This window comes from Vulpes vulpes, chromosome 4, assembly GCF_048418805.1.
Source record: "Vulpes vulpes isolate BD-2025 chromosome 4, VulVul3, whole genome shotgun sequence".
Lineage (NCBI taxonomy): Eukaryota > Metazoa > Chordata > Mammalia > Carnivora > Canidae > Vulpes > Vulpes vulpes.
Genome location: NC_132783.1, coordinates 145,727,400 through 145,751,934, shown reverse-complemented (window position 1 = coordinate 145,751,934; position 24,535 = coordinate 145,727,400). Strand labels below are relative to the sequence as shown.

Here is a 24,535-nt window from a genome sequence, read left to right as displayed (position 1 = left end):
TATTCCATTTTGGTTGACTAAGTACCACAAGCTCAAAGAAAATGTCTTCATATTATTAAAAGTTTTCCGAAGAGAAGGAAGGAGTGTTCACCCTTCAAAACTTCTTTATATTCATATTCTCTGTCGATGGCAGAGATTTAAAAAGATGGGCTGCCCAGCATCCCACTGCACTGATTAATGGAAACCATTTATTCCAAGCCTAGATGTCACTTTCCGTAGCTCCAGAAGCAACATAAAAAGTCATTTCCCGTCTTCAAGTCAATGTATGACCTTCGTAGTGGGCAAGTCACGTCTAGTATCTCCCAATCATGTTACCTTGAAAGTCACAGCCTCAAACATTCATTCTCCAAATAGCTAAGTTTTCTAGATGACATTTAATGAGATGATGGAGCTTCTCTTCAAAACAATCCACCTCAGAAACTGTATGTTTTTCAAAACCAGGAGAAAATCAGCCCGATATTCACTTTTTACTTGTTTTATTATCACTATACTTATAAAAGTCATTATTAGAAATAATTATAATGCAGGGGTGCCTGTCTGTTTCATTCGGTGAAACATATGACTCTAGATGTCAGGGCTGTGAGTTCGAGCCTCATGCTGGACATAGAGATTACTTTTGAAAAATAATTGTAATCCAAAATAATTTGGATTTCTCATAAGTCTTGGGTTTTATTGTAAAATCTTAACCCCTTGATAATTCTGTAGATTGAACAGTGAATAACTCAGGAAGAACAAATTGAGCATCTGTGACTCTAAAATACAGCTTCACTATTCTTCTTCTCTTAATATCTATCTGATTCTACTTTTTCCTTGCTTCTAAAACCAATGTATTGAATCTTTACCATAATAACCTGGATATTACAATGGATTAAGGAAACTGGCCACTATCAAGGCTTTTAATATATTGATGCAAATCATAAAACTATAGGCTATAAATAACAACCTTTCCAGTTCATAGAAAGCTAAAACCGAGAATTAAATGTGTTTCAGCAGGAGAACTAGTCACAGTGAATATTCACTAGCATATCCTATTTCTAGAAAGACATAAATTTAAAAATTCTGAGAATCAAAGTCAAAGATCATGGATTGGTAAGCATTCTTTGACCCACCTACCTAAAAATTTAACCACCCTTTCTGAGGATTTAATATCTCTCCTTCTTTGCCCAACATTTTTTTCCTTAGGACTCACCACCAATTAATTTGCTGATTATTTTAGTTGGAATTTATGTATTTATCCCTTTCTGGATTGTATGCTTTCTGAAGGCAGGGATTTTCTCTCTTTTGTTTCCTGTTTTGTTCATCCCCAGCTACTGGAAGACTCCCTGTCAGTTAGTAAATATTTGTTGTATTATTTAGAGAATGAATAAACAACAAATACAAAATATGGCAGAATTCTCTGTGTTCCAGCTCTTGTTCTAACAAGGTTAGAAGTCGGGGATTAGTAAGGCACCATCACATGCCAAGAATTCTGAAAATGTTTCTTGATTCCCAACAACCTGATAAAATTAATACATATGGCATCACTGCCGGCCACACAGCTGTGTGAGTGGTTGGGCTAAAATTTGGGCCCTGGTCTGCATATTGCTGAAATCCATGCTTTTTTCTCTTTATATCACACTGACCCTCATATAATCTGAACCCCTCCGGAAGATGTGTAACAAATTTTTTAAAGTATGGGCTTAAGTTACAAAAGCTAATTTGTCAACATACTCATACTCAGGAGGCTCTCTGGAGAGCTGGAAGAAGCAGCTGAATATTTATGAATGGCAATAACCATCTCCTACTTATTGGAAAACACAGAGACCCACCACTCCTCAATTACCCACATCAAGTCTCAGGTGATTGGGGAAAAGGAAGATAATGAAAAATCACACAGTTCCTTCATGATTATGGGAGAGGACAACTGTACAAATACACGGGTTAACGGATTATTTGATTAGGGATTTGAAACACATAATCTCATTCAGCACATAATCACCATGATTGAGGAATCACAGACTCTCCCTAAATTGATAACTTCACAAGGAAGCTAGCTCAACAATATTTATTGATTTTCATAAGGCTCGGTTCCAGGAATAATCATAAGCAGGTCCAGGTTCCCTTAGCTGCCAGCAATCCAGCTATATATGTGCTGTCTGCAAGGATACACTTTAGGTTCAAAGACCAAATAGGGTGAAAGTAAAAGGATGAAAGAGGGTATATATCCAAGCAGTAACCAAAGAGAGCGGGAGCGGCTATACCACTCTAGTGGTTGTTACCACAATATCAGACAAAACAACTTTAAGATAGAAACTGTTACTAGAGACAAAGGACATTTTGTCATCATAAAACAGTCAATCCCTCAAGAAGATATAAAACTCCTAAACATATTTGCTTCTAATAACAGAGCCCTAAAACACAAAAAGCAGAAATTGACAGGAGGGATAATAATAGTTGGAGATTTCAATAACCCACTTTCAACCAGACAGAAGATCAACCGAAGATAGGAGCCTTGAACAATACTATCAATCAACTACACCAAGCACACGTTTATAAAGCACACCACTCAACCACAGCAGACTGGGCTTTCTTTTCAGAAGTACACGGAACATTCTCCTGGACGGATCATGTATTGGGCCAAAATCCCCTCCCCGAAGTACTTTGGGCCATGTATGTTTTGGAATTTAGAACTGTCCAGATTCTTAAAATGTGATATGGTACATTTTCAACATAAATGGAACATCCCACATCCTCAGCAAGGTCTAGCCAACATCGTATTAAGTAACCATAATATGTCTATGGCAAAACATGTGAATATTGGCCTTAACTGGTGGCAGGTTAAGGCCAAGTCGAATCAGATATTCTGTTATCAAATAAATTACAAAAAAAGAAATTAAAGCACCTATTGCTTCAACTTTCAAACATCTTTCAAAGGGATCCACTTTCCCTCATCTCTGCCGCCATCATGACCTACTGTCAGGTCCTTCCCATCTACTCGCCAAGGAAGCCTTCTAGCAGCATTCCTGCCTCAGCCCATCCTCTCTCCAATCCAATCTCCACAAAGCAATCAAAGACATCTATTATTACTGCTAGATTATTCCTCTGCCTGAGACTTTCCAATGTCTTCCCCTTGCTCTTAGAATGAAATATGAATTTCTCATGAGAGCCTGCATGGTGAGGTGCACCTCTACTTCCCCAATGGCATCACTTGCTCCTCCTCAGTCATGGTCCTCTTTTCATTCCCTCAGAGAACACACCGAGCTCTTTCCTACTCTCTTGAATCTTTGCTTTAGCCGCTTTCCCCTTCAGCACGCTCTTCAAAAAGTTTTTCAAAGGTGGGATTATCATCAACCTTTAGGTCTAAGCTCAGATGTCACCTCCTCAGAAAGACTTTCTTGACCCCTTCTACTACACCTGGATAGACTTAGACATCCCCATAATCTTTTTTCTAATAAAATGGATTTTGGAGTATTTTTAGGCTACGTTAAAGTTACTAAGATAGCATAGAGAGTTCTCACGTACCCTGCACACAGTTTCCCTCAGTGTCAGCATCTTACATTACTATGATACATTTGTCACAACGAAGACGCTAACACTGGTGCGTTACTATTAACTGACAAGCTCCCCACTTTCCTAGGATTGCACTAGTTCTTCTCCGGTGTCCTTTTTTTTCTGTTCTAGCTGCCCATCCAGGATACCACAACATTACATTTAGTCATGATATTTCTTTAGCTCCCTCTGGTCTGTGACAGTTTCTCAGACTTTCCTTGCTTTTCCTTCACAGTGTAGAAGAGCCTTGGTCAGGTATTTGAGAAGAAGACCATAGAGGTTAAGTAGTCTCATCTCATCGTAACAAGATGTTATGTTATGAATATGACTTACCATGGAAAATGTTAAACTTGATTACCTGGCTAATTTGTAGTATTTGCCAGGCTTTTCTACTGGAAGGCCACTCCCCTGCCTCCTTCCACATTGTCACCTATTCTTGGGAAACAAGTCACTAAGTACATCCCACACTCAGGAGAGTGGAACTCCTGGAGCACAACTCTGTTGTATGATATGAAAAAAAAAAAATATATATATATATATATATATTTGGAATTCTTCAGTTAAGGAGATTTGTCTCTTCTCCCTCACTCATTCAATCATGTTTTACATCTATGCACTCGTGCATGTTAATGTTACAGTTTGAGTTATAATCCAATACTACATTATTTATGTCATTGCTTCAAAGTGTTCCAGATTTAGCCATTTCAGGTTGGCTTTTAAGTTGCCTCGTTATGCCTCCACCCTTTTGTTCTGAGCACTTCTTTACTTTCTGGTACAAGATACTCCAGCCTCATCTTGGGTAAGAACAGCATTTTGTATGTGACTGGTTCCCTTTATTGGAAAATGGTATTAGAAATCAAGGTCTGGTGCCAGGTGAGTTGACTATTACTGGAGTGTCACTACCGTTAGGCCCTTTCACCAGACAGAGCTGGGAAATGGATGTGTGCGTACTAACCCATGCCTAAGCACATATCTATTAATATTTGTACCTATCTTAAGCAAAACATGAATTTATACTAATGTCTCCAACTCTAATCCAGTACCACATGGCTCATTCTAGCATGTCCTGTTTTAACCACAGGAGAAGTTTATTTCCAGGAGAAGTATTAACATGATCTATAATTACCTAGTTTTCAAATTCTATATGCTTACTTGTTTACAGTCTGTCCCTCACCATCAAGGGTTTAAAATAAGAAGCAGAGGTTTACCTAACTGTGTAGCTCTAGGGCCTAGAACAGTGCCTGCTACATAACAGTGGTCAATTTGTTGAATGAGTGAAAAAATGATCAACAGAAAAGTATTGATTGCGTAATTTTCAGTAGAAAATAACAAAGATGAAGTGTTTTTAGGCTAACCTCTGAAAATCATCTTTTAGGCCAAAAATAAACACATATTAATCCATCGCTGTGCCCTATTGTATTAATAATCTCCATGTATCCATCACCACTTAGCAGTGAAATTTTCCCTACAAGCAACTCAAGGAATGGTTGTTTTCCCTCTAAAGTTTGCTGTCGTAGAGCTTAATCATGTCCAGAATGAAAGTAGCATATTTCCAACTCAAATTTCCTTTTCTGTAACAACAGTAGGGTGCAGACCAGAGAGAAGAGGCAGGCAGGAGGTAGGGAGATGAGTCACCCATTGTTACATGTTTCACCAAATTACTCAAACAGTTTTCAATACCCAAGAGTCTTTGCCTCCATAGTCTAAGAATCATATGTCTTCTTCCAAAGCTACCCAACAAATTCTGGCACGATTACTGATAATCTTGTTGGCTTAGCATTTTTTCACCTCTCTATACTACTTCTCAAATTGCTGAGAAGTCTTGTCTAGATCTGAAAATGAATTCAATAGAAACTATAGGAGTAGGACTGAGACTCCACTGCGAGAGGTAAAGGAACACAGTGTCAGAAGGGATGAAAAAGGTGATTTTACGTTCAAGATTTTCTTTCAATTTCCAGATATGAGTTTGCGCATGCTTGGTCCTAGAAGAAACAATGTGAATAAGGATCAATAATTTTTCCTCTCTAAAAGGACTGGAAAACCCCCATCTACTTGTTCCCACTAAAAAAAATAAATAAATAAATAAGGGGAAGATGTTGTCAAGAAAAGGAAGAAAAAGATGGAATGAGTATAAAATAAATATTTACTGAATACTGAATATATTCCTAGTAAATCTCATGCTGTGTTCTATTCCACTATAAACTTTTATTTTCTCTTTAAACTAAATAGAGATTCCTCTTACATACATATTTACGTAAAAAAAATTGCAAATGTAACATAGAAAAAGTTGATACTGGGGAGGTAGCGGGGGGAGAGGAAAGAGCAAAAGTATTTTCTATGGTTTCTGGAATATTCTCTCACAAGAATATAAGTAAGATTCCCTGATACTGGCGAGAAATGTTATCATTCCTAAAAATCTTTTTTTAACAGGCTGAACAAACCAAGGCGAGCCTGTATAAATATCTTGAAATAGTTCCTTGTTTATTTGAACTATAATGTAACTCAGAGTCATGACCCAAATGAGTGTCATGGCACAAGTGCAAGTCCATATATAACAAAGGAGTGCCTGAGGGTTCCTGTAATAAGAGCTAGACGCATAGGGGAGGCCCCCCTGCGCCCGAATTAAGCTTTGGCCACTTGCACATAATTAGCATACCAAAATGAGAAACAAAACCAAAAGGCACATTAAGAGAAGGATTACTAAGAGAAGGATAAGGATACACTGCCCAAGTGTTATCAAGGTGAACGGTCTTGAAGAGATAAAAACTAGAGAGAGAGAGCAGGTCTTTAGACAGGAGTTTCTGGAGCAAAGTATCCCTAAAAGGAAGGATGGAATAGGAAATGTCTCCTCAGTAAATTTTCTTATTGACGTTGCCTACAGAGAAATGCTTCCAGGTTTCTGTCCTGTCTTCCCACGTGACTGCTTCCTGCTGAGGTCGTCTGCCCGTACTTACATGGGACTTTGTTCAGCTAAATCATGTAGAACAGCTGTTGAATTAGAAATTATGCTCACAGGGAAGATCCTGTCAAATATTCAAGGATACAGAAAGCACAAGCCACAGTGCAGTTTTTCCTGGAAACACCTCTGAGTCCAGCATCCATTTACTTGTAATTGTAGGTGACCATCTCCTGTGGGCCCACTCCCTACTGCCCTCAAGGGTCAGAGGCACACTCGCTTTGCCCTCAGTTACACCACATTCTCCTCTTACAAGGCCCAAAAATAGAAGGAAGTTGACTTTATCAGTCACATCACAGCAAAGCCACATGCCAAGCAGGAAATGAGCAAGGAAGAAATAGTCTGTTCTCTTGCTACATCTCCCTGTGCTGGAGTATTGTCATCACCAGTGGAAAAGCACTTTTGAAGTTATGTTACAACTGTACAATCTGTCAAAAAAAAAAAAAGAAAAAAAGACACCTTGTTTTCAATCTGGTGACAGATTCCACACCAAAAAAGCTATACCCAATAGACATTCTTACAGACATCCTATACCTATGATCATACAGCAAAATTTCCAACAAATTTTTTAAATTCTCTGAACAAACCCTAGATGAAATCCTTCAACCAGTGACAACCTCAAGAAAGCAAGTGTGTCACACATGGGTAATTTCACATTCACAGAGTCTTTTTTCATGACATTTGATTTTGTGAAAAGAGCAGACATGTCTCTCTGGAACTTTTTTTTTTTTTAATTTTAGGTTTTTAAAAATAGATCCTTCTATTACTCTTAAGACTTTCTCCAGTGGTCTGAAGAACTGAACATACTTGCCCAAGCACACTGAAAACAGAATTATTAGAAGAGCAATTTAAGAACAAGTTGGGAACTAACAGCCAGTAGATGGTTGATGTGTGAGCAATGAACACAACTCATTTTCCTTAAGACATATTCTCACTGCACAAATATGAACATGACCCCCATGGTTCTGCTTGTCTTACAAGATGCTCACTTACTCATTCATTCATTCATGCATTCATTCCACAAGTATTCACTGAATGACCACAGAGTGACCAAGAAAGAGCAGTTTTCCCAAGCTGTGTCGAACTGTGTTACGGAATTTGTTCTAAAACTCTTCCCACTCACTGATAAGCTTGCCCTCCCAGAAGGTAAGCTTGGAAACCCCAATCAAACTAAATATCATCTTAAGACATTCAAAAGGGGGTATTCTGAGCATACCTGTTGAGTTGCAGACAGCCTGGGAGGACTTGCTTTAGGAATGGATCACGAATACTCTAAAATGCATTCTACAACTTAAGGAGATAAGAAGGTGGCTCTTTCCAGGGATGCAAGGGGCTAATTCTGGGATGTCTCTGTCTTCTGCTTCTAACTTAACTAAAGCTGCTCCTGGGAATGGAGGATTTGAGTCTGGTACAACCAAGAAACAGTTTGGAAGAAGGTCATAGCATTTTGTTACGGAGCTATCGTATCACCATTTTCTAAATGAGATAGGTTTATGATGATTTCACTCGAAATTACAAAGAAACACATAAAATCTTGGAAAACTTCACCCATTTCATTTTCTAAGAGATAAGAAGGCACCTAAGTCCATATCAATACTCAATTTGTTAATTTTTAAAAAAGATTTTATTTATTATTCTTGAGAGAGAGAGAGAGGGAGGGAGAGAGAGAGAGGCAGAGACACAGGCAGAGGGAGAAGCAGGCTCCATGCAGGGAGCCCGACGTGGGACTCAATCCCGGGACTCCAGGATCAGGCCCTGGGCTGTAGGCAGCACTAAACAGCTGAGCCACCCAGGCTGCCCCTCAATTTGTTTAAATCAGGGGTTGGCAAGCTATTGCCAAATCCACGTTGGCCCAATCCAGCTCACCACCTCATTTTATGTTGCCCACGAGTTTTAGATTTTAAACGGTTGGGGTTAAATGGGAGGAGACAGAGGGAGGATATAATTTCCTGACACGTTAGGTTATACAAAATGCAAACTTCAGGGTCTACTAAGTGAAGACCAACTGGAACAGAGACACACTCATTCCTTCATACAAGGTGTATGATTGCTTTCATGCGAGGCCAGTAACTATAGTATTTTAGGCCCTCGAAGCCTAAAATATTTACTCTCTGGCCCTTGATAGAACAGATTTGCTAAAAAATAAAACAAAACAAAAAACAGATTCGCTGACCTCTAGTCTATATAACAAGATAAATGTCATCAAGCGAAGACATTCTGTAGCCACAGCAAGGTTCCTCTACACAACCACTACCAAATTTTCTTGCCACCGTAACTTGCTTTGACCAAAAAGTCTGCCCAGTCCTATCCCAGTGGGGGTCGAGTTTCTTTCTTCTACAGGTAACTGGGTGGAGTAAAGAAGAGAAAGGTATCAAAATGGAAATACACTTAAGAAAAGGTAAGGTTGTAGAAAAGCAGATGCATGTGGAAGACAGTTCTGGAGAGCATCACCCATCTGGGCAACACCATCCCCAATCCTCTTTCGATAAAAGGTAGAGGCCGACACCCTCACATGATGCCTAAATGGACTCCATCTCCTTTTACTATCATCTCAGAATAGTCTGGCCTGAGACAAATTGTAAAATCCCTGTACATGTGGCCTATACAGTAAATAAGATGGCTTAGAAGTAGTACACAAGGTGTAATTTACATATTTTATTCAGCAGAGAACCATTAATCTGTTCTAGTGAGTAAAATGAAGATTCATGTGTTTTGAGAATTAGTAAGCAAATGAAACAAAAATAATTTCAAAGGCGAGCAAATTGCCTCATGATGTGTTCTTTGTTTATTTTGACATTTTAAATTACCTATAAAATATGCCAACATATGCATTTAAATATTCCATTTTAATGCTGTTTCTCAGTTGTTCAGGCATGGTAATGAAAAGCTTCTCCCCAGCAAGCCTACAGAGAATGTCAGTAAGAGCAACAGTTAGGGAAAAGGAGGAGAGGGGAGAGGGGCGGCTCACCACACCAGCCAGATTGTATGTGTGCGGACATTTTTAAGCCATAAAAGGCAAATGCCTTGAAGTATCTCAAATGACAGCATGCATTACAGATAGAGTTCATGCTCTGATGTTTTCTTATTACGTTTTCAAAATCACAGTCGATTTTCTATGACAACTTGCTGCCTTCTGGTGTATCGGCTATATCGTGAGAACACATGGCTTCTGGGGGCAGGCCGCCCCGTTCACGACACAGCCTCACTCAGAGAAAACAGTGACTACGGGGTTCCTAGAGCAGCTAAGGTTCTATAAACACTTTACGAATGAGGTCCAGAACATTAGCCAAGAGGAACCCGCCTGGTGCCAACTTCCTCTCTAATCTGGAACTGTCACGGTGAGCCCCAGGGTTTTAAGAATATGGATAAAAAGGAAAAACACTCTCAGGTCGTTCTTCCTCCTAGGAGACCTTGCAGTCACTCTTACCGCTATGAGAACACCTGTTGCCGACAACGCACTGTAAGTGTTGAAAGGAAAAGCCATAAGGGGAAGGCTGATAAAAATGTTACAGGCCAGTAAAAACGTCCAGGGGCCTAATATTCGCAAAGGTATACGGCCCGCACGCAGCTCTCAATGCCACCCAAGGCAAGTTCCTTCCCCCTCCTTTCCTTGGGTGCTCTAAGTAAGGGAGGAGGAAGGAACGCTGATGGACGCCGCTCTTCACTCTGACTGATGCTCTGCCAACTGTCTGAGCCTCTTTGGGATCACCCCCCAGGGATCTCTGGGGCTTCTCCAATCTCCTCCTACTCACACACACATCCCACTCAGCAGGGGGATTTCCAAAGTGTAAACAAATGATGCTTCAGAAGCTGAACAGCACTGCTCTGTGCGTGGCCACCTGTGAGCTGAACGAACAAGTAATAAGCATCAGAGCCAACGTTAAAATGGCACCTGCTATGTGCTGGGCCTTACCCCAACCACTTTGCATTTATTAGGCGTCTAGTCCTCAAAACAATGGATGAAATAGGTGCCATTAAGGTCTTCTGAAGATGAGTTAACTGAGGGACGCCTGGATGGTTCAGCAGGTAGAGCCTGCGACTCTTGATCTCAGAGTCATGAGTTCCAGCCCAATGTTGGGTTTCGAGAACACTTTTAAACACCGAGGCACAAAGAGTTAAGTGAGCTGTGCAAGGTAATACAGCAAGCACCTTCCAACTAGAGTGTACTCTCCTATGCTGAGGCAGTGCGCTCAGTCTTCTAGCACAAGTCTTAAGCTTCCCATACAATATGTCACTATGTCACCAAATAAATGATATCTCTTCAAACATCTATATTTCTTGAAAAAAAAAGGACTGAAAGCATTCAACATATAGCTTGGATATAGCTTAATTAGTCAACGTCACCAACATCTCCAGAAAAACTTGATTTTATGTATTCTTAGATTCTACTAACTTCATACCATACTATGAGATTCAAAACAGACCTAGCTTTTACTCTTAAAATATTATTAGTGCACCATCTTGAATATGTTAATCAATAAAATAGATCCTGCAAGTAGGTAGGAGGGTAAATGCATGTTAATTACTTGGAATGTCTTAATTAACTCCTGCTGCTAATGACACAGCAATTAAGGTTTAAATATGTTTAGAGGATACATCGGTTTTCTACTGGGTCATGTTGCTGAACATCACTGAAATCCGATGGAATGGGGTGTTTTAGACCCACGTTCTCAAATAACTCTAATCTCAATGAGAAAAACAAGTAAAACTAAAGTTTTGGACTCTTTGCAGCACGTTGCCCTCACACACACTCCTGCTTCCTGGTTAGCTGCTCCTTTCCCTCCTCTGTCCCCACATCCCCCTGAGCACCCGGAGGTACCTCAGGGTAGTAATCACTCCTGAAGGCACTTGAGGCTACGCATCAAGCATCACCGATGAAATCAACCTCCCATACGTTTTTTTTTTTTTTTTAAAGCTTTCTTTATTTCTGAGCCCTGGGAGGGAAGTTATGGTGGCGTCTGTTGACCTACCTTACGAGTACTCAATGCAGAGACCAGGGTAGGCCAATGGAGCTATTTTTAGAAGCTATCTCCTATTGTGGATTAAAGACAGCCACTCTCTTTAAAAGAAGGACCGATTCCAAAGGTGAAATCTATTTTCCCTTCTCCTCAATGTGGGCTGGCCCTGTGATTTGCTTCAGTCGAGAGAATGCAGCATACATGACACTGTGCCACTTCCAAGATCGGGCCTTAAGAGAGCTGCATGTACTTGGAACTCAACCAAAATATTGTGAAAAATCTGAGTCACGTGGAAAGAGAACTGAGGCACCTCAACCACAGCCCCAGTTGAGCATCCAGCCAACAGTCAGCACCAAGAGCAAGTCATGCGAGTGAGCCATCTTGGATGCTCCCATCTAGTCAAACCTCTGGATAACTACAGTTCCAGACGGACATCGTATACGGAGAAGAACCTTCCAGCTGACCTCAATTAACCCAGGCTCTGCAGAGATGGAAACCGATTGCTGTTTAAACTACTAAGTATTTGGAGCAGTTTGTTATATGACAATAAACAGTCAAAGCCCCTCTAGATCATCTTGGAGACCCTGGCTAAAACCAGCTCCTGACTGGCTCAGTGCTGCACAGGACGAGCCATGATAGGCCCAGAAATGGCTATGATGCAACTGAGAACAGTTTTTACTATGGGGCATGGACCTCGGAGCCAGACCGACTACATTTGAATCCTGGCTTTGCCTTTGACTGGATATATCCCTAGTAGAAGTTACGCAACTTTCCTGTGCCTACCTCAGTTTCCATTTGTGTGAAATAGTGATTACACTGTTCCCTACACCTCGTAGTTTGTTATGAAGATTAACCATCGGTATCAGCATATGTAAAGCACTTAGAACAGTGCCTGGCACAGCTTAAGTGTTCAGCAAGTGTTCTCTATTAATATTATTATTTATTCTCTCTTCTGTTCTCCATCCAAGGAACCACCCACTCACAGCTATGGAGGGCTCTATACTTAGGGCAGAGGGATGGGGAAAGTGAACGGGAGTGCCAAAACATACTTCCCTTTTGATCCTACACCAGGAAGAAATGGATTCCTGCCAGGTCATAAAAGCATCAATGTGATAAATGCTAAATCTGATCGGCCTCACAACAGCAAGGGAGAAAAACCAAAAATGAGAGTTAGCGTTCAGTTTGCAGGTCATCCATAACGGAAATGTCACATAACTAATGAAACTTTATCTGAGAATAAATTGCTCCTGGGTAGAAGAACCCATACTCCAGGAACCTCGTAACTGATTTCCACTCATTAAGAGTACTGAGCTTCTTATGCACTTAGCATAGTCCTGGAAAGTTATTTTCTTGGGTATGATCTGAGCTATCATCATCACATTAATAGCAACTTTGTTTCCAATTATTATTTTGTACTTCACTCTCACAAACAGGTCACGTTACAGATCATGGTCGTATTTGCCTATGTCATAATAAAATTAATTCAGTGTATTAGCCACACTGGGTTAGTTTTGGGGTTTTGGTTGTTGTTGTTGTTGTTGTTTTTGATTTCTTTAGCTTTTTGGTCATATCATAAAACACATTTTAGGGAGCTGCTCTTGTTAAAATGACATTGAATGGTTTGTTTTATTAATGAAGCAAAACATAGTAGAAATCAATTCATTTTGCTATAGAATTAGTAAACAATACTTTTTGCCCCAGCCCTTTGTTTCTTCTCTATTTTAAAATTATATCACGGACCTACTTCTGCTTACTTCAAAACTAATCACCTCACATGAGTTAATATATAGTTGCCATAAGTGTCTGAAATACTTGGTATTCCATTTGAGCTCTTGAATATCTGGCTGTAGTGCTTCTCATGCGGCTTTTCACTGGAGTCCCAAATCTTCCTTTTTTTCATCCCCCCATGTTTCTAGTCATAGAATTATTGTAAATCCAGTGATACTACTCTTATCATTTATCTGGACGTGGTTCTGTCTGCTTTCAAGACAACTGTGATAGATCCATAAATTGATACCCAAGTAGTTCAATCAATTAGAAGTCCTGGGAACATGTGCCAGGTTTGTGCCTATCTCCAGCATGATAGCATCATTCATCCACATTAGTTAGTCTTCTTTCCAAATTATTTATAAGCTTTCGGTCAACTTGAAAAAAATGCATATTTTCATTTCATGCCTGCTAATCATGCTTTAAATGATGACTATCTGAGATGCAAATTAATTGCAAGCCATATGAAGGATGCACAAATTAAAATCTATGAAATCTAAACTATTAATGCGATAGTAATTCAGCTTCCAGGCTCCTCTGAAATCACCAGGTTTCACCTATTTTTGCATTACTCAATGCAAACTACATTTGTTAATTTAAACAAAAACAGGGAACACTAGATTTTATGACTTTCTTACCCTCCTAACTTTTCAATCCCCTTCCTTCCCTTTCTTCCATCGTCTCCTTTGTCTCTGGTTTGAACCTACTCTTTTATGTCTGCTTAACTTCACCCCCATGTCACTACCAGATCTTATCAATTATACACTATTCTGCTTTAATTTAATATGTCATTCTTAACGCTTTGAATTTTATATCCCACCAGTCTCTTCAAAGAGCCTGAATCAGCTCCACCATGAAAAAAACCAAAGAAAGCTTATATTTTCAAGGGCATTCGTAAGGTTATGGGTATTGTGTTTTATATGACTATACATAAAAAGTTTAAGGATATACACAATTTTAGTGATTTTATTGAAACTGTTGGAAATACTTCTGCATCCACATGTAGCAAAGGATGAAAGTAGCCAAAGCTTCTAAGCATGTCATCATATGAAAAAGAGCCTATTTCAGTGAAAAAAGTTTTCAGATAAAGCTAATAGATTCAACTGAAGTTTCCAGACTAGTAAAGTCCTGCTTCACTTGCATGTATTTTCCGTAAGTGGATCCCATTCTGGGCTTCAATGTTAAATCAAACAAAATATTATTAGTAAAATAAATTGTGTGGCATTTCTAATTAATAAAATTAATGCAATTGAACTACAAGACGGTTTACCAACTTTGCCCTTTTAGAAACAAAATGAGTATAATTTTATCAAAAAGCAACAAACTAATAAGGGAAACCATTTGAATAAAATGTTTCTAGAATTTCTCAGATAAAAATATCACAGATTTCTCAAAGCACAACTCAACAAATCCTAAATCTTTGATTTGTGTAAAATGTTTTTAGGTAGCATATGTAAATATCCTTGGTAATAACTAAACTCAAGTGCACACACATGTTTAGCAAAATCATTTCAGGGAAAAAAAAAATGTCACAAATGTTTACCTGGCAAGGTTGTTTCATTTTAATGGCTATGACATGGTATCTGTAACAGCAGAGCTCGCAGGTCCAGGAACCTCTCTCACTGATCCACTTTAGCAGACACAGCTGATGCGTGTACCGAACTGACCCATCACATCGGCAGGGATTTAACAACTCCCCCTGGGAAGAAAAAAGCTCATGTGAATATTTATATCTGTGTCTCTATTAAACACACACACACACACACACACACACACACACACTTGCTTTTGCTTTTAAAAGCCGTTTACCCAGAAGGATACAGCATCAAACTACCCTAAAAAATGAAATTAAATTTTTATACCTTTGATGGGAAGGAAACTAAAGACTTAAAACTATTTCAAAGATATTGCTTAGAGTTATGACATAAATGTTGTACTGACATACCAAATGTCTGCAAGATATAGCTCCCAATACCCTTGGGGGAAAGCTGTACTATTAAATCTCTTTAATAACTTTTAAGTGGATGGTCAGATGCATTTCCTCTGCAGTTATTCTTAATCATTGCTAAAGAAGAAATGCCTGGCATCCCAGAAAGTAGCTTCCAATAGCATTATGCTTTTATTTTCTTCTAAATGTAGCATCATAAATATTGACTTGGGGCACTATATTCCTGAAAGCCTGCATATTCTTATGCAATTTCCTTACTTTTAAAAATATTAAACCTAATGTTTCCTCAGACCACACACTTTGCGGGAGATATGTTATGCTGTTGTCTCCACGATTATTACTTCTTGTGCAAGTCTGCATGCACCTCTAAGGGGAGTTTTTAATTACTGATGGAATACAAAACGCATTACTTCTTGTGTAAGTTTGCATGCACCTCTAAGGGGAGTTTGCATGCACCTGTAAGGGGAGTTTTTAATTACTGACGGAATACAAAACGCATTACTTCTCCTGCAAGTTTGCATGCACCTCTAAGGGGAGTCTGCATGCACCTCTAAGGGGAGTTTTTAATTACTAACGCAATATATAAAACGCATTACTTCTCCTGCAAGTTTGCATGCACCTCTAAGGGGAGTTTGCATGCACCTCTAAGGGGAGTCTGCATGCACCTCTAAGGGGAGTTTTTAATTACTAACGCAATACAAAACGCGTTACTTCTCCTGCAAGTTTGCATGCACCTCCAAGGGGAGTTTCTGATGACTAACAAAATACAAAACGCCTATAGTTAGCCAAACAGCCTTCCTCTCACAAGGTCAAAGTACATCCCTAGTCTTCTTGTAAAAAAACGGTGACGAGCTCTTGGCGTCGGTGAGATTAGGTCAGCCCAGTGCGCAGTGTGCAAAGAGCCTGCCCTTTCTGGTTCCGACATGACTCATGCTCCGTTTGCAGTCTAAGGCTACCTGCCTCGGGATGCATTTGGAGAGAAAGGGGATGTGGGTCACTGTCCGCCCGTAGAGCGAGCAAAGGCCACTTAGCGGCCGGCCGGGAGGTGCTCCGGGCGCTCCCATTCAGGCACCTGAGGAATGCAGGACGGCGAACCCGGTGGGGGGGGGGGGGGGGGCGGCTCGGGCGGCGCTGTCCGCGGTGCTGAAGGCCGGGCCGCCGCGGGCCTTACCTGCTCGGCGCCCTGGAAGCAGATCTTGCAGATGGGCTGGTGGTGCTGGTGCGGGAGCCCCGCGCGCCGCTCGCCCCCGCCGCTGCTGCTGCTGCGGCTGCTGCACACCGAGCGCGTCTCGGGCGGGTCGCCCTCGGGCTCCGCGGGGACGCCCCGGCCCCCCCCGGCCGCCCCCGCGCCCGCCCCCGCCCCGGGGTCCCCGGCCGCCGCCCCCTCCGGGCCCGCGGGCAGCTCGGGGGGCGCGGGCGGCGGCGGGGGGCGGGCGGGCGCGGGGGCCGCGGCGGGCTCCCCGGGCTCCCCGGGCGCGGGCGGGGGCGGGGGCGGGGGCGGCCCGGGGTCCCCGCCGCCCGCTCCGCCGCCGAGGCCGCCCTCGGGGCTCATGCCGGGGCCGCCGCCGCCCTGTGCAGCCCCGCGGGCCGGCAGGCTCGGGCAGCAGCCGCAGGGCACCGGGGGGCGGAGGCCCGGGGGCTGCGGAGGGCGCCGGGGCCGGGGCGGGGGCGGGGGCGGGGGCCGGGGCGGGACTGGGGGGCGCGGGGGCCGGGGGCGGGGGCGCGGGGGCGCGGGGGCCCGGCGGCGGCGGCGGCACAGGCTGCTGCTCCTTGGAGCCGCCGGCTCGGCTCTGATGGAGGCGGCGCCCGATTCGGCTGCGCGTGAGAGCCGCGCCGCGGGGGGGCGGGGGAGGAGGGGGGGGGAGGGGGATGGAGGGGGATGGAGAGGAGGGGAGGGGAGGATGGAGGGAGGGGGAGAAGGGGAGGGAGGGAGAGGGATGGAGGAGAGGAGGGAGAGGGAGGAGGGGGATGGAGGGAGGGAAGGAGGAGAGGGATGGATGGAGGGAGGGAGGAGGGGAGGGGAGGGGAGGATGGAGGGAGGGAGGAGGGGAGGGGAGGGGAGGATGGAGGCGCCGCGGGGGGGCAGGGGGAGGGGCGGGGATGGAGACCGGAGCCCGGGGGGGGGGGGGCGGGGCGGGGCGCGGAGGAGCGGCCGGGCAGGGGGTCGGGGAGGGGGTCGGGGACCGGGCCGGGGAGGGGGAGGCGGGGAGGAGCGCAGGGGGCGTCCCGGGGGCGGCGGCGGGCGCGGGCGCAGGCTGGGCGCCGAGACGCGGGGCGGGAGCCCAGGGACCCAGGGAGGGGAGGTCCCCGCCGCCTCCGCGGACCCGCCCGGCGGCTCACGTCGGTCCCGTCTCCGAGGCGGAGGGGCGCGGCGGCCGCGGGCCGGGACCGTTAGGGCGGGGGCGGGGGCTGCGGGCGCGCGGGGCGGGGGCGCGGGCGGGGGCGCGGGGAAGGGCGCACGAGCCGGGGCGCTGCAGCCTCCTCCCCTCCCCTTCCTCCTCCCCCGCCGCCCCGGGGTCAAGGGCAGCGTCCCCGACCCTCCGGAGCCCCGACTCCTGCGCTCGTCGTCCCTCGGTGCTGCGGCCAGGACCCGGGGGCGCCGGCACCCTCGGGCCTCCCCGGGCCGGGTGCCCCCGCGAGGCCCTTCCCCAGGGACCCCGCACCCCGAACCCTGCACCCCGAACCCTGCACCCCTACACCCCGCACCCTGCACCCCGAACCCTGCACCCCTACACCCCGCACCCTGCACCCCCCGCACCCTGCACCCCTACACCCCGCACCCTGCACCCCTACACCCCGCACCCCGCACCCCGCACCCTGCACCCCCGCACACTGCACCCCGCACCCTGCACCCCTACACCCCGCACCCTGCACCCCTACACCCCTACACCCCGCACCCCGCACCCTGCACCCCCGCACCCTGCACCCCGCACCCTGCACCCCCCTCACCCTGCACCCCTACACCCCGCACCCTGCACCCCGCACCCTGCACCCTGCACCCTGCACCCCCGCACCCTGCACCCCCCTGCACCCCCGCCCCCCCGCCCCTCACCCCGCACCCCCGCCTCCGGGCCCCCGTGGGCAGGCAGCGTCCCCTCCAGGGAGCGGACCGAGCGGCACCTGCTGCGGCCTCCACACCCGCCGGCGCCGCCCGGTGCAGGGCGATGTGCCCCCAAGTCACCGCTGCTCATTCTTCTAACTACGCCTTTGGCACAGGCGCGTCTCTGGGCCGGCGCTCGGGCTGCATTTCCTAGCTGAAGACCCAGGATCCGACGGGCAGCAACTCGTTCAAGGTCACCGGGCTGCGAGCAAACAACTTCTGGGCTCCCTGACTTCAGGTTCTCCAGCTCAAACACCCAATGATTTTTTTTCTCCCCCAGTCCTCTGTCGTGTCTCCTAAAACACGGTATGTTTTATGGCACCGACTCCCATTAATGGATGATCTGAAACGACTGAGATAAACTACCGGCTTAAATTAATTTGTCTGTTATACGTTTTGGCAGTAAAGAGTATATTTGCTTTAAAACACACACACGCGCACACACACACAAAGAGCAGTCCTGCTTCTTTTGACATAAACTGGTTTGGCTGCAAAGCAGAGGAAGAAGGTAGTAAAAAGGAGTTCGGAAAATGCTTTGTCACAAATGGTCCTGAATGAAATAGTTCCCAGGAATGTCCTCTAACGCTCAGCCTGCCTAAGACTAGCTTATTTTTGGTAGCAGAGTGGCAGCCAGCAAGCATATTTTTAAAATAATAATCCCCGAATGCCCTCGGAACTTATCACACTGAAGAAATGTGGTTGTGGATATGCTTTCATTTTCAGCCTGCACCTGTCAAAATGACATTGCCGTGCGTGTACGCTGCCACGGTCTTAAGATAGTCATAAGCCTTGATCCTAAATTAATGAATTAAAAGCTGCCTATATTGTCTTTAAAAAAAAACGAAATAATTCAATTTATAACAAGTAAATTTCTGCCAAGTATGATAAAGTCCATTATTATTTAAAGGACAGCATAAAAGCTGTGGGTTGTGTATAAACACTGTGGAAAGATTTAGACAGCAGAGTAGCACGGATAAAGGAGGAAACAGCCACAGTGCTAGAAGAGTCCTCTTAATTGATTGTTTCTGAAAAAAATAATTCCAGTAAGAGAAAATTAACTTTCATTGAGACACCGAGTGGCCACGTAACAGCATTATTTTTTGTAGCTTCTATGACCTCCAAAGCTGACCCTTCCCTGAAAAAGGGACATTTGTTCCTGATCTTTCTTCAGTTAACTGAGTGAATCTTAAACGGATCAAGGAAAAACACCTTCGTAACTCTAAATGCATCCTTTCCTGTAAAAATAGAGAAAACATCCGGGAGCACAGAAAGGATGAACCACTCTAGCTGCTGGCATCCGAGTGAAAGAGACGATCGAGACACAGACATCTGATAAACAACATCAGGGCACAGCAGCCACTGACAGGCATCCAGTAGCCAAAATGCATCTACCAACTGAAAAATGAATGAGAGGAGAGGCACTTCTATCAATCGGAGCAAATACTGAAAGGCACATCCGACCAGCGTCAACCTAGATAGAGAAGAAAGATATAAATAACTTAACAAATGCTTGAAGAGTCTCCCTGTCTGTCTCCCTCCCCTCACACGCACACAGAGTGAAATGGATCCTTCACCAAAACAGGCCTTTCATTATGAAGTTGCAAACCCTTTAGATACCCGGAGCTTCTTGAGCCGAGTCCAAGAATGAAGGATACATAGGAGGGGCCCAGGCAAGCATGTCCCAAAAGTTACGTGGCGATATTAGCGGATATCTTTAAGAATTCTCCTTGAACTTCCCCTGTTACCCCATCCTGAACCTGTCCTATGGGGTCACTTCAGGGATTTTAGATAGAAAACAATTCAGGCTACACTAGGTCACGATGGGTTCCATGACCTTGAAGCTAGATAATGTGTGATGACTGAAATGCCCTTCCATAGGAGGGTTAGCCTGGAGAGCGCCTCAGGATTGCTTCTCAGTTCTTTTACATTAGACCCTTTGAGGTGTTCCAGAATTGTACACTTGGCACCTTGGGGTACACTCATTTGCTTTGTTTTTTTTTGGGGGGGGTAGCTTTTCTCTCCTTTAAATTCCCTTTGTGTTTCTTACTTGTGCCATGAATCCTGACATTTAGTTTAAGATAGTCTTGCGTTTTCACGAAATTATTTAATGGAGACACTTTTCTCTTTCCCAAACTGATGACGAATGCTCTTTGAGCTGTATACTATGCCATATTTGTAAATATAAATTCATAGCAAATATTCATTGTACATATTGAATAATTTAGTGATTAAAAGATGAATAAATATATGCAAGGTGCATGGTGGTTACATATTTTTGAAAAATGTTTTAGAGAATATTTACTTGGCTGGGGCGCGCTAATTTGTCTCCGTGGTCAATGAGTACAATACACAGAATTCTCAATTGCCTTCAAACACTTAGGAGAAGAGAACTCTATGTTATAGAGCAATTAGGTTATGTTGTCTGGATGGGAGGGTGACTTTTAAAAGAGGATAGTGAAGTGCAACGTGTGTATCGTGAGTATCCAGTGCAGAGTGTAGCTTTGTTGTACATCAATACAAAAATAGCTTCAGTATCAGACAAAACGCTGTATGCAGACCAGGCCACAATTTATTTCTCCTATTCTCTCCTCTCCCTAGGGCCTCACATTCACGTATCAAAGTGTCTCCTTGACTGCTCTCCTTAGACGCTGAAGAGCCATTTCAAACGAATCCAGTCCAAAAGCAAACAACATCCCAAACTTGCTCATTTCCCAAATCTTCATGCCAGTAAGCGAGTCGTTCATTCGCCCAGTTACTTAAGTCAAAATCCTTGGAGTCATCCTTGACTTTTTCACATCATACATTCAGGGTATCAAGAAATTCTTTCAGATGCGCTTTCAAAATACACTCCAAATCTCACTCCTACTTTTCATCACCCCAATTTCACCACCATCCCAATTCAAACCACCATCACGGTGCTCCGGGAAGGTCAAAGTAGCCTCTCCTGGCTCTGCTCCTTACTTTGACTTCATCCCCTGCAGCAGCCGCCGTGATCCAATTCAAATGTCGGCCTGATCACGCAGACCCCGCCCAGGACCCACCAGTGGCTTCCCATCGTACTTTGTGCAACATCGAGAATCTCAGCGTCCGGCCAAGTCTTCGGTCTCTCTAGCTTCTGGCTACATCTCTGAAGACGTGTCCATACCTACCCTCCTACCCCAGTCCCCCTCCCTGTCATTCATTCCTACTACACTGAGCTTACAAATTTACCACTTCCCAAGTACACTCCTTCTTCACTCCTCTCTTCAGTCAGTTCGGATCTCTCTCACTTCACTCAATCACGGCTCAGACGCACCTCATCCCAAGACCTTCCTTAGCCTTCCTATCACAGATGGAATCCTCCGCTGCCATTTTACCTCTAACCCTTGCCTAGTTTTATTCTTTTTCATATTGCCATTCAGCCTTATATACAGGCATACCTTGGTGTACCGCATTCACTTCGCTGTGCTTCACAGAGAGTGTGTTTTTTACAAATTGAAGGGCTGTGGCAATCCTGCATTGCGCACGTCTGTTGGCACCATTTTTCCAATAGCAGTAGCGTTTTTGTTACATTTCGCTAATTCTCACAATATTTTGAACTTTTTTTTTATCACTACTGTGTTTGTTACGGTGATCAGTGATTACAACTCACTGAAAGCTCAGATGATAGTTAACATTTTTGAACAATAAAGTAGTTTTTAATTAAGGTATGTACTTTTTTTTTAGACGTAATGCTATCGCATGCTTAATAGGCCACAGTATAGTGTGAGCATAGCTATTATATGCACTGGGAAACCAAAAAACTACTGGGCTCACTGTATTATGACGTTTGCTTTATCATGGTGGTCCGGATCCAAACCCACGATATCTCTGAGATGTGCCTGCATTTACATATTGTGTGTATTTTGTTTGCTTCTTTTCTTATCTTGTATCTTCTACTGAAACACTGGCTCCATTGGAGACTTCTGTTCACTGTTCTGTCCCCCATGCCTAAAACAGTGCCTGGTTCCGTAGTGTTCATAGAACGCTATTTATTGAACAAATAGATGAATAATTCAGTCAACCAAGCAGGTAATCACTAACCAGCCTCTGTCTTTAAGGCACTGTGTATCTGGTTAAACCATAGTTCCCAGGTGGAATTGCAACCTGTAGGACAATGAAGGATACCATGCACCATATATATAGTATATTTTTTTCCATTGCTTAACCAAATTAACTAAAATTATGCTATTCTCTTAGCAATTTGTAGCTGGTTAGTCATTTTCTACCCTATAGAAGTGAAATCAAAGTCTTGATTGACCTTTGATGGTGAGCAGATTACATGACCCCAAAATATGTCATTTTGGTATGTACATTGTTATGGGGTGAAGGTAGACGAGACCCAGCAGATTCAAGAAAAACTTTTCTCTCCCTTAACTACCTAAAGAATTTAGGTAAGGGGCACAGCCCAGAAAGAGAACTATTACCAGAGATCATTTTATCTAAAAGTTAGGTGGCAAGGCAAACATCTAATTATAAAACATCTGCTCTTCATATTGTCCTATCAATTGCCCTCATTCCTTCTGACTCCTCATGCCCCTATCCTATTCCCTAACACAGGATGGCCTGGTAGCCACACTGCTTCACTTGCCTTTGGGTATCCTGTTTTATGGGGTTCCCATACTTACATAATAACGTAAACAAAACAAAAACAAATTTATGGTTTTTTCCTATTAATCTGTCTCATCTTACTTTAACCAGTAGACCAGCCAAAAGAACCTAGAAGGGTAGAAGGAAAAATATTGCCACCCTACACCTTGAGTTTGTAGTCAGTGAAGATGTCAGTAATTTGAAAATGCATGTCACTGGTCTTAAAGGAAAGTGAAGGGGTATGGATGGATGGGTCTCCACATTTGACCAATCTAACGGATCACCCATGATGGACCCTATATGATTTTTCACAACACTGCATTCTAGCATTTCTCAATTCTACCCATAAATTTGGTCCCATACTTTCCTTCAAGTCTTTCTATCTCTGTCACTTTCATCTCTCCATCATTCTCTGTTCCCACTGGCTATTCCACTCCTAAACTATTCCAAATCTACACTGACTGGCCAGTCATCCCTCTACCTTTCCTAGGTGCCTTGATCTTCATTTAACCTCCCTTCACCCGTCATCTCTCCCAGAACTTGGTATCTTCTCTGGACACTCATTGATATCTAAATTCTACATACAAAATCATCAAAGTAATGGAATAATTAACTTCCTAATTTCTACCCAAAACACTTCCTATATCTTCTCCCAATACTCTGAAACCTTCAAAACAATAAAATATTAAAGGCATGTGTGATTTTTTTTAAGAATCATATTGCATTTTTAAAATTACAAAAAAAAAAAAAAAAACCCACACACATTACTTTCTGTCTTAGTCTCACTACCTTGAAACTTGGTAATGCAAAAGGGATTTTTACCAGATAAGTTGAAGGCAGAGAAATCTGTGGGATAATTATGTATACTGAATATCCTAAGGCTGACTGAGATCTGGAATGCAGTCAAATCAGCATGACCCAGTAGGGTCACCCAAGCTTTAGAAGGACCTGAAATAAAGCCAGCCTTGATTCCCCTCAGCTGAAAATCGTCTATTTTTATACCAAACTTGCATATTAAATTAGATAGATTTTTATGACCTTTTTCACATTATGCCTTGCATTGTGGTTAGGTATGTACACTTATCTGGATTTTTTTCACTTTTGCGCTAGATTGTAAGCTACTTGGAATTCAAATCTGTCTGTTTAAATGGAGTTTCTCTGAAGCATGTATGATGGCTGATATTAGTGGGAACACAATAAATGTGGATCAAATAAGCAAAATTTAACTGAAATCTCACTTCTGTTAAAAGTATTATTTACTTTTTCTAAAGTTTTTGATAGAGTTCCCTAAATAAAAGGTAGCTATGCTTCTGTGATGTTTGGATGGAGAGCAGAAAATTAGTTTGCTAGACAGACAAATTCTTCTAGAGAGACTTTCATCAGAGTCCCTAAGGATCAATCTAAGATTAATAAGTACAGTGAGGGGCACCTGGCTGGCTCAGTTGGTAGAGCATGCAACTTTTGATCTTGGGGTTATGAGACCGAGCCCCATATGGGGTGTACAGATTACTTAAAGATAAAATCTTTTTAAAAATTGAATTAATTAAGTACAGCGAAACACTCCCGTTTCCTTTTCCTCCTCCCTTTTCCCTGCCCACTCTCCCTTAGGATGCTTCTCTTACCACCTGGGCCACCACGTGGTCAGTTCAGCACCAGTCTGAGAAGAGCGG

General features: G+C 43.6%; 1 protein-coding gene across 1 annotated transcript in view; it reads right to left on the bottom strand.

Moving 5' to 3' along the window:
• Positions 1-16,709, bottom strand: part of MARCHF11 (membrane associated ring-CH-type finger 11) — a 95,990-nt gene extending 79,281 nt beyond the window's left edge. The window contains exons 1-2 of the mRNA XM_072757298.1: positions 16,329-16,709; positions 14,753-14,908 (exon numbers count right to left, since the gene is read on the bottom strand). Of these exons, the coding sequence (XP_072613399.1) occupies positions 14,753-14,908; positions 16,329-16,709 (537 nt within the window). The remainder of the gene's footprint in view (positions 1-14,752; positions 14,909-16,328) is intronic.
• Between the last annotated feature and the right edge of the window lie 7,826 nt (positions 16,710-24,535).